The 17,162-nt window shown below is 36.1% G+C and overlaps 1 protein-coding gene across 2 annotated transcripts in view; it reads left to right on the top strand.

The window, feature by feature from the left end:
- The window catches only part of MMP16 (matrix metallopeptidase 16), a 303,974-nt gene that overhangs the window by 163,682 nt on the left and 123,130 nt on the right, over positions 1–17,162 (top strand). For both annotated transcript variants that reach the window (XM_077876326.1, XM_077876325.1), the window contains exon 4: positions 1,540–1,844. In XM_077876326.1, coding sequence (XP_077732452.1) covers positions 1,540–1,844 — 305 coding nt within the window. The remainder of the gene's footprint in view (positions 1–1,539; positions 1,845–17,162) is intronic.

Below are 17,162 nucleotides of genomic sequence, written 5' to 3' on the forward strand. Positions count from 1 at the left end.
CTGGCATAAAAATTCCTAAATTGGTTTCTTTGTACTTCATTCAGAACTCTAACTTTGAAGTGCACTCATGTATCTTTTAAAGATTTATTTACTTATTTGAGAGAAAGAGAGCAAGCACACAGCACGAGGGGCTGAAGGAAAGGAAGAGAAAATCTTAAGCAGACTTGGGGCTGAGTGAGGAGCCTGAGGTGGAGCTCACTCTCATGACCCTGAGACCATAACCTGAGCAGAAACCAAGGTTTGGGAGCTTATCTGACTGCATCACCCAGGCGCCCCTTATGTGTCTTGTATCTGTTAATGACATCACAAATATTGTGGTTAAGTATATTTTGGAAGTTAATCAGGGCATAGCTTTGAAAAACACAGTGATATGTTTACAGATCCAAATCATAATCCACATTTTTTCTTTTTTTGAGAAAGAGGGGAGGAGCAGAGGGAGAAGGCGAAATGCTTGCCTGGCTCATACTAAATGCTCAGTTAATACCGTTATTATTATTTCAGTATGATAGCTGCCTAAAATTTGTGATTATTGAGATATAGCTACAAATGAACTAAAAATATAATTTGTATTTTATTTTTCCATTGGAAAGTATATCTTAAATTTTTTCTATTTTGCTAAATAGCCTTAAATGCTAAAAAATAATTTTGAGTCCCTTTTATATTATAAGTAATAGAGACACCATAACTTAAGTACTACTCCATCATTGCAAATTGTTTAGCTTCCAGTTCTCTTTTTTACTGCATTGTAATAACTATTCACCTGAATGTTATACTCTTTTTCATGTATTAAGGTTTTTTTTTAGTGTGAATATATGGATTTATGGACGTAAGATTGTTGGCTGAAGTATCCACTTGATATTAGCCTCAAGAAAAATTAACTAACTAAATAATGTTCAAGTTACATCTTTAAATTCCTATAATTGTTAAATTTTTCTATTAAAAAGCCATTCATTCACATTGCTTTTTGTAACTAGAAAGATTTAAGCATATCATAAGAAAACAATAGAACATAAGAAACTAATTAGTTAACCTTTTCCTTAAAAACTAACTTTGTGTTTGCTGAATTGGTGTTTGTAGATAAAGAACAACATGAGGACATTACTTGGAAGTAACATGAGCGCACACAATGGTGTGCCCCTAAAAGTAAAGATAACAAGGAGGAAATTGGATTTTTAATTTCAGCTCCAGACTGTTGCACCTGTTTGATCACTTGGCAGAGCTGCCTTTCTGTGGTTGTTCAGGAGGCAAAGTGACTGATTGACCCAATCACATACCCCTGTTAACCCATTCTGCAGAGAACTTCTCATTTGTAGCCTTGATAGAGGAGTACTATACCTTTGAGAATTAAATGGCCCCAGTGTAGTGAAACCTAGATATAAAGACGTGAGGCATTGATTAATTTCCTTCCTATTTAATGGAAGGCTGTTTTTCCAGTATTTTACTCACCTGGATAGATCGAAATCTGTAATAAGCCAACCTGTCATAAGTCAGAGGGTCTATGAGGAAGCCATACTGATTATGCTCTTCTCTGAATTTCAGTATAAAGAACGTAACTCCCAAGGTAGGAGACCCTGAAACCCGCAAAGCTATTCGCCGTGCCTTCGATGTGTGGCAGAATGTGACTCCTCTGACATTTGAAGAAGTTCCTTACAGCGAATTGGAAAATGGCAAACGTGACGTGGATATAACCATCATCTTCGCGTCTGGTTTTCATGGAGACAGTTCTCCCTTCGACGGAGAGGGAGGGTTTTTGGCACATGCCTACTTCCCTGGACCAGGAATTGGGGGAGATACTCATTTTGACTCCGATGAGCCATGGACACTAGGCAATCCTAATCACGATGGTAAGTGCATAGCCTTTTTTCGTTGCAGTTAGTTCTGTTTTTATTTTTACTTTTGGAATGCTCAGATGATTTACTGATTTGCTGGCGTCTAAGGTGTTGATTCTAAGTTTGTTTTTAAAACGAGAAAGCACCTGGGAGGCTTTTTGATAACATTTTAGAATAGGAATTTGTATGGGTCAGTAGACAATACTCAGTTTTCATATGGTCTGTTGCTTAGAGATTAGAACTTTATTCTGTGTTCTGCACATAAAGTGAATTTTGTTTTCTATAAAATGTCACATAAAAGACTTCATCGTACTTTAAGTTATGGAACATGCTCAAGGAGACTCTGCTGTTTTTTTCTAAACTATATTGCAGTGTTTCTACTTGAGACTTAACCTGATTGACATTTGTGGTATAGCTTCTGCCGACTTTTCCTGTTCTTTTCTTTTCTATTGTCACCTTTCTAGTTTGTAAAATATTGCTCCTTTTCTTTCATCCTTATTTCCATTTTCTTGGTCTCCCAATATGATATGACTACATAATTTATTATTTTTATATTATCTTTATTTTTATCAGAAAACACTTCTTGTATTCACTTCAGCAGCACATACACTAAAAAAAAAAAAAAAAAAAAAAACACTTTTTGCAAATCTATTCAGACAAATCTATCAGGTTTCTAAGCCGTATAATTATTCTAATATGCAAAAATAAATTTAAACAACTTGATAACTAAAAGAATAGTTACCTCATATAAGAAGCATGTGTTACTTCCTAGACAACAATCCATACTTCAGTTTTATGTTTAAAAAAAATTTCACATAATTATAGGATCCTAGAGTTAGAAGATTTCTAAGCAGCCACCTCTTGCAATTCTTGTAATCAAGACTTAATTTTTTTTTAATTTTTATTTATTTATGATAGTCACACAGAGAGAAACAGAGAGAGAGAGACAGAGACATAGAGGGAGAAGCAGGATCCATGCACAGGTTTGATACATAAATTATTTAAAATTAAATGTGTTTATCTTATTAAAAAAAAATTATTATTAAGTGGGCTCCACACCTAGCATGGTGCTTGAATTCATGACCCTGAGATAAGGACCTGAGCTGAGGTCAAGAGTCAGATGCTCAACTGACACAGCCATCTAAGCGCCCCTATTTTATTTTTTTAATAAATTTTACTTGTTTATTTGAGAGAAAGAGCACAAGCAGGAGAGAGGAGCAGAGAGAAAAGGAGAAGCAGACTCCTTGCAAAACAGGGAGCCTGATGCAGGGCTCGATCCTAGGGTCCTGAGAGCGTGACTTGAGCCAAAGGCAGATGCTTACCTGACTGAGCCACCCAGGCGCCTCACCCTCATCTTATTTTTATCAAAATTACTTAGGCATTCTGATGAAGTAGTTCAGACATCTTTAAGTCAATTGTTAATATAAATGTTTGCATTCTAAGTGATTGAGGAGAAGAGCACTTATAATGGTAGAATTTTGCTGATGGAGGCAACACTGCATTTGCTTCTGTAAAAAGACTTCTAAAATTCTGAACAGAGAAAATTATAGTTTATTCCAGTAATTATAATTCCAAATCATATTTTATTCTAATAATAGATCTGATTGTTAAGGCTACTTTAAATCTGTAGCTTTGAAGTCGTGTTAATTTGGGTGATGGTGCCTATCAAATGGCCTATATTATCTTTCAAAATATTGAAATCCTTAAGAAAGCTGCACAGATTTTTTTAGATGTATTTTCTATTAGTTGCATTTTTTAGTCATCAGCAAGTACTTTCTGAATATAAAAAACTTTAAGAAAAAATATTTAGGAACATTTGAGATGACATAGGAAATGAGAATGTTTAAATGTGATTGGTGTTATGAACGCTCGTGTGTTTGCAGGACTTAAGAGGTTTTCCAGGAATATGTATGTGAAATAGAATTGAAATAGAACATATGAACTAAAGATATGCAATCATGTCAATGGGCTTTTGACTCAGATTATGTATTAATACATTTGATTACCTCCTACTTTACACTGTAGAAGTATAATGTTTGTACATGGGCATACTATTAAACAAAACAAATTGTTTAATATCTAGTATTTCATTTGTAAGAAAATATTTCTTTACTGATCTTATAAACATATCTTTTACTTTCGAGTGAGCTTAAAGAAAATGACTACAAAATAATAGGTTTCAGAATTGTAGGGGATTAGAGAGAAGTTAACTGTCTGTTCAAGATGTAATACCACAGAGATTTACTGCTTAATTGAAATTCAGACTTTTAACTAGCAACAGCAGGGCAGCGAGGGTGGTGTCATGCTGAAGTATTGATCATTTATCAAAAGAACAGCCTCTGGCTTTGCTGTGGTCCTGGAGAATGTGGGGGAGAATGAATGCATTTGTACATCCTAGTTTCTGACTGTCTGTAAGGTAATCTTTTTGTATTACATATATATATATATATATACAAGGGACAATCCTGACACCTTCCTTGATAAACTTTTTCTTTTCTTTGCTCCAGTCCTGAAATGCCCCAAGCTTACTTAACTGAAAAATGCTCTTTCTTCCCTAGTCACAGCTCTTAAGCACCTAGAAAACAGAGCAGCTTGATAATTTAGCAAAAATGCAAATGAAAGAGCCTCTTGATAAGTACCCAGCTCATTTTCCACAGCATATTGCTCAGCTAATGAAGGCAATTTGAATTCTAGCTACCTCAAAAGAGATAAACAGTGTCTTAGGTTGCCAGTAACCTTTAATTCATTGTTATCCACTTTCCTATCAATTTGCTTTTAGTCATGATACCTTTCAAAAACTCAAGCGAAAACCCATTAAGTAAATTACACAATAATTACATTAAAATAAATAAATAAATACACCTCACACACACACACACACACACAAACACACACACACACACACACACACTCCCCTACCTAGTAAAAATAATGCTACTTTCTCCAAGAGGTGTCCCCCCACCACATGGAGTGGATAAGCAAAGCATGTCCATAATAATTCTAAATAGAAAATGTTACTGTAGTATGTGGTCTTTGAAAAGTGTACATGCCTGAATGTGAGTTGGAAAATTTTACTCTAGCAAAATGTTAAGATTCATTTTGAGCATCGTTATTGTATTGTTTCCTTGGCGACAGTCTATAAAGTTTAAATGGCACTATCAATGCAAGCACAAACTTACCACAAAGTTTCTTCCTAATTACACAGGTATGTACCGTAGTAATAGAATTTCAAACTGATCGTCTCTAAGCAAAAAGGGGTACCTACTAAAATATTATCTAAAACTACAACAGAGAAATATCTAGAGGCGAGTCTTACTGGACCGTGTAGTTGCGATTCTGTTAACAAGAAGAATGCATTGCATTGTCTGTGTTTATTATCAGAAAAGTCAGTGCCTGAAGTGATAAGATGGTCAGGAGGTGCACAGGGCTGTTGTGGCCATCTGTCTAAAAACCACGGAGAGAGAAATGATGATAAAAATTTTAGCAAGATGCCCAGACCCTGAAATCTGTTGCATCGCTGTGATGGTTCATGTCTACTTGACTGGACTAAAGGGTACATGTATAGCTAATAGAATAGGATTTCTGGATGTGCCTATGAGGGTGTTTCTGGAAGAGATTAGCGTTTGAGTCAGTAGACTGAGTAAGGAAGATCCTCCCTCACCATTGCGGGCAGGCATCATCCAATCCATTGAGGGCCCAAATAGGAAAAAAAAAAAAAGAGGAAGGGGGAATTTTCTGTCTCTTCTTGAGCTAAGGTATACACCTTTTCCTGCCCTTAGACACCAGAACTCGCGGCTCTTGGGTTTTCAGTTTCTGACTGGATTATACCATTGGCTTTCCAGGTTCTCCATCTTGCAGATGTCAGATCCTGAGACTTCTCAGCCTCCATAACCTTTTGAGCTAATTCGTATAACAAATCTCTTCTTCTATATCTGTATATATCCTGTTGGTTCTGTTTCTCTGGAGAATCCTGGCTAACATGACCATTAAATGTGAAGCAGTCAGATTCTGCATATAAGCCAACTCATTCTTCAAATAAGCCTAGTTTCAGTTAAAAATCTTCAGGATGTGATGCCTGAGTCAATGGACTTGATTTATGTCAACTGGGGAGGGTTAACTTTCTGGAGGAGATATTTTGTCGTTGGCACACTAGAGGTGTGCTGGTGCCAAAAAGTAAGCTTAGGCCTTAACCAGCTGTGTGCCATCTCCCAGCTTTTTCTGCTCATTCTGCAACTGTAACTGCTATCTAATATTTTTCTGATGCTTACAGGATTTTGACTTTGATCTTTGAGGACAGGAAAAGTTGGATGCCAAACAGATATTTACCAAGAGGCCTGGAAGTGCTATATAGTCTGCAGGCAGAGTGTCCAGATCAATCTTTCATGTACTTCCTGAAGATAAGGGAATGACTTGATATAACTAGGCAGCCAAGGACCTTAACCCATCTTTAAAACCAGAGTACTCATTGAGATTTTAAGATCTAAAAATATTAGCTCCCTTCCACATAGTTCTTACCTTACCATGTTTTACCCAAACTTGGAAGCTCGCTCTCGCAAATTGACTTGGCTTTCAAAACTATAATAGAGGTATTTTTTGAAATATGTGAGTGTTTTTGAAAGCATGACTTCTTTCCTTCTGACTTCTTTCCTGGAATAAACTTAATTTCACTGAGTTTATTTTATTTCAGTACACGGGTGACTTTAATACGCTTGAGTTTTTCAAAATCTCTCAATTACATTGCTTCACATGATTACTATGCAGCGTCTACTTATTTATTAGATCTGTGTGTGCCGTTAGAGAAAAGCAAATGAATTGGGATCATCACACTCAATACGTTTCCTTCTATCAGATTTAATGAAATAAATAGATGGATCATGAACACTAAAATATACAGAATATAGAAGTCTTAATAAATGAAACCAATAAGACCAGAGATTTCAGTGGCTTAACACACTAGAGTTTTCTTTTTGCTCATGTGGTAGGGGGGCAGAGGACTATCCACTCACTCCGTCTGAGACCCAGAAAACTTGAGGTCAGCTATCAGCAACACATGATTTCCAGAGTTGACTTGAGCATTAACGTCCAGACAATGGCTGGGAGAACTGAGATAGATTTGCTCACGGAGTGGTGTTATGTGCCAGACCTGCAAGTGGTAAATAATATTCCTGACAAGTTCCACTAACTAGAATTCAATTCCATGGCCACACCTAATCTCAAAAAAGGTTGAAGAAAGGTGATGGGTTTGATGAGCAACTAGTCGGTGTCTGCTTCCTACCAATACGTTAGGAAGTAAAAACAATATTAGTTTGACATTGAGATACACTCTGCATCTGTGAATTGGTTGTTTAACCATAATTTGCCTTAATACAGGTTTTGACCTATTGACCATTATTTAGCTTCTGTTATTCCTTTCCCTATATAGTATATTTGTAGGAATTTTCTTTGAAATTCATCTTCATATAGGTTACTTATCTTAAACTTAGGTGGTCATCGACAAGGCAAAATGTAGTAGAAATTTCAAATTTAGCCATTAGTTTAGCAATATAAAAAATTAATGTCTGAGTTTTTGAGAAAATCCAATTGTTAAAATTAATAATTTTATAGTTGTTATTGTCTAAATTATTAAGTTAAGTAATTAATCTCCACCTTAGTTTTGTGCAATTACTTTTTGCAGAATTACAGCCATACCATTACAAAACCTGGCCTAGTAGGCATATTACCACTTTAATAATTTCCTTTCAGTTTAAGCACAACAAAACTTTCTACTTAATTATTCTCACATTTAATTTATAATGTGATTCTTTATTTGAAATCAAATGTTGCCATAACTCACCTCCTCCCCAGTGTATTGATTGCAAATCAGGGAAGCAGCAGAAATAGCTCTTGATGCAATCCACAGTGGAAATCGCAGTTTGTCATTGATTTAATGCATCAGAGAACAAGACCACTATGGGCTTCGAGGAAGGTTGCACCTCTCTTGGCTATAATAGTTGCATGTGTACTGAGACATGGAGATTGACCTAAGATCATGGGAAATCAAGAACCCAAGAAAATAAGGAAATCAAGAAGTAATTAAAAACATCTCTTCTGGGGCAGCTAGGTGGCTCAGTCAGTTGAGCATCTGTCTCTTGATTTTGGCTCAGATCATGATCTCAGGGTTGGGAGATTGAGCCCAGTGTGGAGCTTGCTTGGGATTCTCTCTTTCCCTCTGCCCTTCCCCCCTCCCTCATCCTGCACCTGCTCTCTCTCTCTCTCTCTCTCTCTCTGTCTCTGTCTCTCTCTCTCTCTCTCAAAAAAGACACAAAAACAAGAAAACCCTCACCTCTCTGCTGGTTTATCATCAGTCTCGTTCCAAAGGTCATAAAGCCAAATTTAACTGAGCGTTTAGCATGTCTCAGATACTATTTTAAATTCATTGTATGTTCTTAATTCATTTATTCCTCACCACAAACTTATAAAGTAGTTAGTGGAATTGCTTCCAGGAAGTTAGCAATTGCAGAAGAATTGCACAGAAAGTTTGGTAACTGGCCAAAGATTACCTAGTTGGTAACAACAAAATGAAAACATTAAAACAATACTAAAGAACTAGAGAAAGGGAGGATCTGTTTGAAGACTCAGGAGAAAAGCCTATCCCTGAAAATGTTTTATCAAGTGAACCAAAACAACAGTATTGGAAACAACTCTGAATACCCCTAAAGGCTGTCTATGGAACAGGAAAAGAAAAACCTATTAATACTGTAAAAATGTAGTCTGTCGTGTGGAAGGAAATCTTGGTAAGTATTTTGAGAAGAGCATGATGAGATCAAAGGATGTGAAATTCAGGGATAGATAGAGAAGACCTGGGAGGTAGCTCCACTTTAAGAATTATGGATTCTCCCAAGAGAGGGGAGAGTGGGAAATTCACGCAAAAGCAACCTGTAAACACATAATAGCAAAATGTCTTGTTCTAAAATAAGAGAGATAATAATAAATGCAATTCAAGGTCATTGCATTCATTGCAAAATTTACAAAATCAGATCCATAAATAAATCTATCCTACAAGTAAACAAAAAGATTCTATCAAGCATGGCACTATTTATCTCATTTGAGGTAGACAGATTTCAAAAATTGTGGGAGTTCTGTGTACATCAATGGCATCATCTCTGGCCTCTGTCCATAAAAGCCAGTAGAAACCCCAACTGTAATCAACCAAATATTTCTTCCAACCAAAAATGTCTCATCTTTGTCAACTGTCCACTTGGGGCAAAATCACCCTTGCCCGAGAACCACTGGTCTAGATGACAGGATAAATGCAGAAATAGTAGTAAGAGCTAAAATGAGGAAGGTTGGTGTTTATCTAATTTGTTGAAATTATTTAGTGACATGTTAATGAGATTGATTTCTCTTATGGCCCATAATAATTCACTAAACTCTTTTGAACCAGGGTATAAAATGATCATACCCATGATTTAGGAAATTTTATTCAGGTTGCAGAATATAAAGTATCTCAGAAGGAGGGAGATAGGAAGAGCTGAGTATGCATCTGTTCAGGATTAATTTCTCTATTGCAATTGTGCAGCCTCTTTTCAGTATTATCTCCTATACCTATATCATTTAAGTCAAAATATGTATTAGAGAATTACAGAATATTAAAAATGGGATAGTACAAAAAAGTAAAAGAAAATTAAAATGGGATAGTGTTTGAAAACACATTACAGGCAAAGGTAGATTTTATTAAAATGAGAACGTGTAATTTTATGTAAGGAACAATTATATGTAAGGAACAATTTAATTTTTAACTGCAAACTTTGGCTTTTCCAAATGTAAAAATTCTGGTGATTCCATCCAATCCAAGAGCAAGAGCCTTTGGTTACTTCTTTGTGGCAATTCTAGTTCAAATTCATTAAAGTCATTATTTACAGTTGTTTTTTTTTTTTTAAATTCTGATCAGAATCTCAAACTATGCCTTGAATACATTTAATTTTAAATTTGCTCCCACATAAAAGTAAATATTTGTTTCTGCTTGAACACTGAGGTATTCAATTTCAGAGTTAGAAAAGTCATCTCAAGTAGCATATTATTATGTAAAAATTTTAGAATAATAACTTATCTCCTATTTACTGCAGCTTATTTTTACACATATGAAATGGGACTTCATTCTAAGATTATTCCTTATTATATTAATCTGTAGTTTGTAAAAAATGCCCAGGCTAAATTCCCTTTTCTCTGTTTTTTATTTAATCTCAAGTTTTTAAGCCAAACATTATCAGTTTTTTTTTTCTATTTTATAGCATAAGTTTTCAAATTGTGTGTGTGTGTGAGGGGTACATTCAGACTATTTTCTTAGAGCAAAATTGGCGCTTTGTTAGAACTTTCCTCCACTTGCCAAGATTTACTTTTTTAGAGACACCTTATCCTTTTAATTTTATTATTAAATGATGCATATTGGATAAAATAAGAGATCCAGAAAACTGATACTCATTTAGTTCTAGTAGATCTACTCATCTAGGACAGTGCCAAAGAAGGAAATACTAACAAGAAAATACATGTTTATGGCGTATTAAACACATTTTTACGATTACATGTTAAACAAGTGGCAAATAACCCCAGTTTAAAATAAAAGTTTTTTTTTTTTTTTTACCTAATAAAACTTTTCATTAGAGTCCTGTTCGAGAATGATTTTATCAACAAAAATTTTAGCGAGATGAGTGGTATTAATGTTTTTCTACCTAACAGAAACATACAGAGGAAATGTTCGCTTCTCTTTTGCAATTTATTTCTTTGCAGGGTGATCCCGAAAAATTAAATTCGTTGTAACATTGAAACCTTTACACTTCCAACCTAATTCCCTTGACTTAACAGATAGCCATGCATCTTATATTGAAATCGGTTTGTGTAATTTTATTCACACTTCTCCTTTCTCCCTCTTCTTTGAGTTTTACTCCTTGTTTCTTACTGAATTTCTGCCCCTGGGGAAAAATGGCTACATTTTATGTCCACCACCCCCTCCAACATGAAGCCCTACTCAGTCCTCAAGACCCTGGCCTTTGGGGTGCCTGGGTGGCTCAGTAGGTTAAGAGTGGGACTCCGTTGCTGTTCAGTTCATGATCTCAGGGTGGTGATAGCCATCCCGAGTCGGGTCAGGCCCTGTACTGGGCATGGAGCCTGCTTGAGATCTTCTTCCTCCCTCTCCCTCTGCCCCCTGCCCCCCCCAAAACAAACAAAAAAGACCCTTCCTTTATCTAATCAGCCTACTGCTCTTTGTCCTAATCAGTTCCTCCTTTACTTGTAACTTCTTGGTCCACAAAATATATAGCACATTTTCTTTACTATTTTAAAAATAGTGAATTCTTATGAATTAAATGAAATCAAAACTAGAAATAGGTATATCTTACTAAATCAATTTCCAGACAGAATAGATCATACATTTTTCATTTGCTTAATATATTTAAAATAATCATTTCAGTCAAATAATAGAAGGACTTCAAGTAGAACTCTTTGCACTTCAGCCTGAGGTCAGTTGGCCCAAGTCACCAGGAGGAAATCAGAGAATCTTTCAGGAAGTTTTCAGAAAGAGTTCCCTTTACCTATGTTATTATCAACTCATGTGAGTCAAGTCAGACTAACCTAACTCCCCCTGATTTATGTTCAACTCTGATAATATCCATTCCTAAATATTATCTCTTTGATACTGGGGTCTGGGGGAGGTTTTGGGTCCTGAGACCTCAGCCACCACACCAGCTGGTGCCAGGTTCTTGACTTCATCATGAGAAAGAATTCAAGGACGAGTCAGAGTAAAGTATAGCAGCAGAATCTTTATTGCAAAACAAAAGTACACACTCCAAAGGGGAGGGAGTGCGAGCACACTCGGAGGATCTGGGTCAGGAAGGGTAGATGAGGTGGGGGGTGCTTTCATCTTTTATGGGCAGTTATAATCAAGGGGTGGAATATACATGTGATAGGATTCTAAAAACTAGGCAGAGATTTCCAGGAACTCCAATGTCATTGCACATGCTCTATGCAAGGTACCCTGCACAGCACAGTCTGATTTTTCTCTGGCACATGTACTCTGAATGTGCGATTGGTCCTCTGGCGCCTCTGGTGGAAGGATCATCTGCCACCATTTGTCAGCTAACAGGGTCGTTGTGCGCACACCTGCTGTGGGCTCCACCGACAGGATGCTTATGGCCCTGAGAAAACACAGAGCTAGCCCAGGGTTTAGTCAGTTGTCAAACCTTCTGTCAGTTGTCAGACACCGTTCTCCCTCTTTTGTTCTCATGCAATTACCCAGCCTTTTCCTAGTCTGCCTGCCTCATCTCCAAGTCAAGACAGATGCATATATAATGATACGAAGAAGGCTATCAGTATCATCACACCCTTTCCTCATGTTGAATGTTCTGTTCATCTCTATTCAGGACCCCAGGAGTTTATACTTAGAATATATGCGTGACCTTTGGTGTCAGTAGATCATCTCAAATGATAAGGTTCAAAATAGCGTATCTTAAATAAAGAACTCTTCATCATTTTTTTTGGAAGCAGCTTTAACTTTTTCTTTATTTTCATGGCACTGATCTAGGAGCAACCACACTTCCTCCTCCAAGGGTCCTAGTGACATTGACTTACCTAGATTGTTTTCATTTAAGATGATGCAGTCGGCTTCCTGCTTTGCTGTTCTTAGATTTGACTCAGTGGGTTCCATCAAATCCTTTCGTCTTCATAAGTATTAATATAAGCATATACCCGCTCTGCAATAGCTATATACCTGCGTATCTTACACATAAAGAGCAAAATGCTTATTAACCTTCAGATAAAGAAAGACTATAGTTCTCAATGCCCATATCATGGCTGTTAACAATAGACCAATTAAGGTATCATTTCTACCATGTTTAGCGATCTCTTAAACTTAACTAAGCTTTTCTTACTCTATTTCTAATACAGGCAGAGGATGGTGGCTAAAAAGGTTATAACAACTATTTGAACATATTAAACATGTCAGTACACCTACTTCAATGCCTGGCACATAATAAATATCAAAATAAATACCAAAACAATAGTTTCCTTCCTGATAGCGACAGTGTTGACTGCATATTTGATTTACTGTTGAACCCATAATTTCTAATAACTCTTTAGCTGTGATATCGCTTATAATATGATTAATCGTGTGTATGAATTCCTAGCATGACATTTAATAAAATCCAGAAGTTAGAAAGAAAATAATTGAAGTCATCTTCAACACTTCCACTCAAAGACAACCATTGCAAGGTCTTAGAGATTTAATATCCTAATGTATTGATTTCTAAGTGAAGTAGATGTAAACCTGGACAGATATATATACAATTATTATATTATACATGATTTTAAAGTATTTAGTTTTCACTATACATTAATTGCCCTTACTTTTCCTAAACTCACTAAAACGTCTTCAATATAGCCCAGTATCCTGCTGTATAAATTGAATATAATTTATAGAGATTATACCAATGGACAGAAATTAAGGTTATTTTCAATTTTAGCTGTTCGTTACAATGAACATGTTTTTGCATACATTTTTGCTGACACTAGCTATTGATTTATTTTTCCTAGTTATTTCTCAGGAACAGACACATAATTATTTGGCCAAGAAAACAAACTTTTTAAAAGAACTTGATATGTTATGAGGTTCTTTTTAAAATGCAGAACCAGTTTACACTTCTACCAGTAGTTCAATACAGCCTATTAAAGATGAGCACAACAATAACTATGATACAGTGGTAAAAATAATAATAAAAGGCAAATAATATTAGTATGTTCTAGTTGTTAAACACTGTTAGGTGCTGTAGATGAATTTTCCTTTAGTCCTCACTGCAACTCTGTTATGTAGATTCCGCTCTCGTCCCAGCAATACAGATGGGGAAAGTGAAATACAAAGGGTTAAGTGATGTGTCCAAAGTCATAGTTTATAGGTGGGGATCCAGGCCATTTGCCCACATAGGATAACTGCACAGAATGCAAATTCAGGCCCCCAAAGCTACCTACCTGACTGTATGTTACAGTTACAGTCTATTGACAGTCTACAGTCTGCCAATTTTCATCTTGACCAATTTGAATAGATGAGAGTTTAATTTCACTCATTTACATATTTTGTTAATTTATTGGATCATATATGTTAACTGATTGGCACATATATTTGTATGTTACTCACTTGTATGTGTTTTGTGAGTGTTCCCTAGCTATTTCTCACCCTTGTTTTCTTGGACTATTCTACTAAATGATTTTCATTAATTCGTTGGAGTCTTTCAGTAGAAAGGATATTGATCGTTTATCTCATTTTCTCCCACTTGCTCATTTTCAGGAAGTAGGAAAGAGCAAAACTGCCTTCTTTCATGAAGAAGAATAAGGAGGCTACTACCTCTATTTGGCTTGCCTATGGGAAATGTCCTTCCTTTATTTGGGTACCAGGTGGACAGTCATAGGTTATTTCTCTATTGTTGTACTACATTTTTTCTGTTTCATCACAGATATTTTATTGATAACTTGGATGAGGCCGGTGTTACTATTTGATCTCAGTGATATTTTAACTTTGGTGACTTTTCAAATGGTACATCCTTTTGTCTTTTGGAGTCTAAAAATTCCCCCTATTGTAATAGGCAACATTTCCTCATTTCTTCAAGAATAGAATGTGGTTTAGCAGACAGGATTTTATCCATTTTCTTTTTTTTAATTTTCGATGTGAAGTAATTGGTTTTCTGAGTTCTTGTAGGCAGCAGTGCTTTCTAATCAAAATGTTATGAAATGCACTCAGTAAGGTTATTAAGACTTTAGCAAAATATATAAAAACACCATAAAGAACTTTGTTATATATTTAGAATCTTACAAAGAACCTAATTCAGTAGAATTGTATTCATGTCAACAGTGGAAACCAGATTAATTTTATCTTTCCAGTTTCCATAATTGGATAAATTATAATTTGAGTTTAAGGTACATGTAGCTGTTGGGATGCTTTTAAAGTGTGTCTACAAATTCTTTGACATTTATTCCTTTGAACCATAGAGCTTAATTCTTCTCTCAACGAACATGGGCCATGTAGGTGAATCACTTCTAATGATTAGAATGTGGTGGAAGTGATGCTATGTCACTTCTAAGTCTAGGACATAAAAAGGGTACAACTGCTGCCTGGCACTAGTGATTCCCCCCTTCCCTTCCTCCCTCTTTTTCTTCTTATTCTTTCTCAAGACATTTGCCTGTAGAGTTTGTTTTATAGGAACCCAGGCCATATGGAGAGACCCAGTGGTCCAGATGGACCTCCACCAGTAACCAACACTAATTTGCAAGTTCTGTGAGTGAGCCACTTCAGCTAACTTTTCAGGAGGATACAGATCCAGCATACATGTAATCAAAACCTCATGAGAGACACTAGGGCACCACTCCCCAGCCAAGCTTCTTACAAACTTGTGACCAACAAAATCCGTGAGAGGCAATGAATGATTATTGTTGTTTAAATGCCCTCCAGTTTGTGGAGATCAGTGTTACAGCACAAAACAATGAACACAACTTTATGGCAAGGCCGAGAAGAACATTTATGAAACTACCTAGAAAATTCGAAACAAAATCAGAGCAATATTTTATGGATAATAAATACAGGAAAAGTAGGAGAAATGAATACAGATTACTGATTGAAATATGGCCAGTTTTTCTAATGATCTTAACCTTACTTCTATTCATTAATGAACATGTAAAACAATGTAATGCTATTAACTTTGATTTTTCTGCTTACATCAGAAAGTAAAGAATCGGGTAGAGAACTGGCCCTATTTCCTGCTTTTCCCATATTTTTTGGAAGGGAAGTCAATAATTATGTGGACAAAGAATGGAAAAGATGCCCAAATATACAAAAATGAACCTCTTTTCCCCCAGAGGATTTTGCTAGAGTCTTGAACCCAAGTTTAGGTAATACACGTGTGAACTACTGTGAGTTTAAATAGAAGAACCTATAGGGAAGATATAGAATATATAGAAACAGCTATACATCTGACAAGAGAAAGTTTAATAATGGGGTGCTGAGAATAAGTTCTGTGACCCATGATTTCACAAATTACTTAAAGATGAGAATGCATTGAGAAGCACTTGACATTTTTTAAGAACTCTAAACACAATCAAGAAAAATGCTGAGGTGGTCTGAAAAGCCAAAAGGGAACTCACAGAAGTATGATTGGGCATAAAATTGGAAGATGTGCTTATTATGAGAATGTGTAGGAATTTATCTGCAGAAAAATAATTCAAATGAGATGTACAAAATGTCAGAATGTGAACAATCAGCCATAAGTGAAGAACTTATTATTTGGTCCCAAAATAGCTTAGAGATAATTTAGGGAGGGGATTTTTTTATGTCCAAAAGAAGTATGCTTAGAATTTAAATTATCAGAAGCATTTAAAAATGTCTTTATTGCTCACTGGCAAAGTCAAAAGAATAGTGGATTGTACCTTAAAAACCTAAACAGCAGAGCCTATGACAGAGCTTATGGCAAAAGGATGTTCCCATTGAGATTAAAAAAAAAAAAGATAAAATCGTGTGTGTGTGTAAAGTTATCAAAGACTTGATATGTATCCAGGACTTGAAATGTGAAGATCCTGATAAGAGGGGAAAAAAAAAGAGAGAGAGAGAAAGAAAAGTGAACCTATGGACTAGGTAATCTTGAGGCATGTTGCAGTTCCTGGTTGGGGTTTCAGGTAGGGTTACTACTATGATGCAGAGAAGTCAGAAGAGCTGTTGAGAAACTCATGAAGATGGAGAGACTTAAAAAAATTAGAGTTTGAGGCCTTGAGGGAAGCTAGGATTGAGAGGCCAAGATGCCTAAGAGTAGGGAAACACTACCAGGTAAGCCTTGATACTTTGTTGTACCCTCCAGGCTTTTGCCAAATTTATAAACTGCACAGGATGAAAGACGAAGAGACCAGCAAAAAGCCAGTGAAGCACCAAGCAGAGCTTTTAGTTGCTTCGTAGTGGTGAGGATACAAAAATCAGAGTATAAGACTTGTCAAGGATGATGGACTCTGGTAAACATCCTACCTTCCAGCTGGGACATGTAGAGAGCTATATGTCAGGAGCAAGATCTTAAAGGGAATATAAATCAGACTCCACTCGGTGTCTGACAAGATCTCAAGAGATAGGTCCTCATTTTTAGGTACGTACCAGAAGATACAATGAATATTCTGTGCATGAAAATATCATCATCTAGAATCTCCTGGTTTCTTATACACAGTGCTTGGCATTCGGTAAAAACATTAGTAGGCAACCCAAAGAACTGGACCCAGGGATAAACATGTGCCCATGTGTGAGTGCACACACGATCCAAATATTGGAGTTACCGTTCATAG

Source organism: Canis aureus, chromosome 28 (genome assembly GCF_053574225.1).
Source record: "Canis aureus isolate CA01 chromosome 28, VMU_Caureus_v.1.0, whole genome shotgun sequence".
Lineage (NCBI taxonomy): Eukaryota > Metazoa > Chordata > Mammalia > Carnivora > Canidae > Canis > Canis aureus.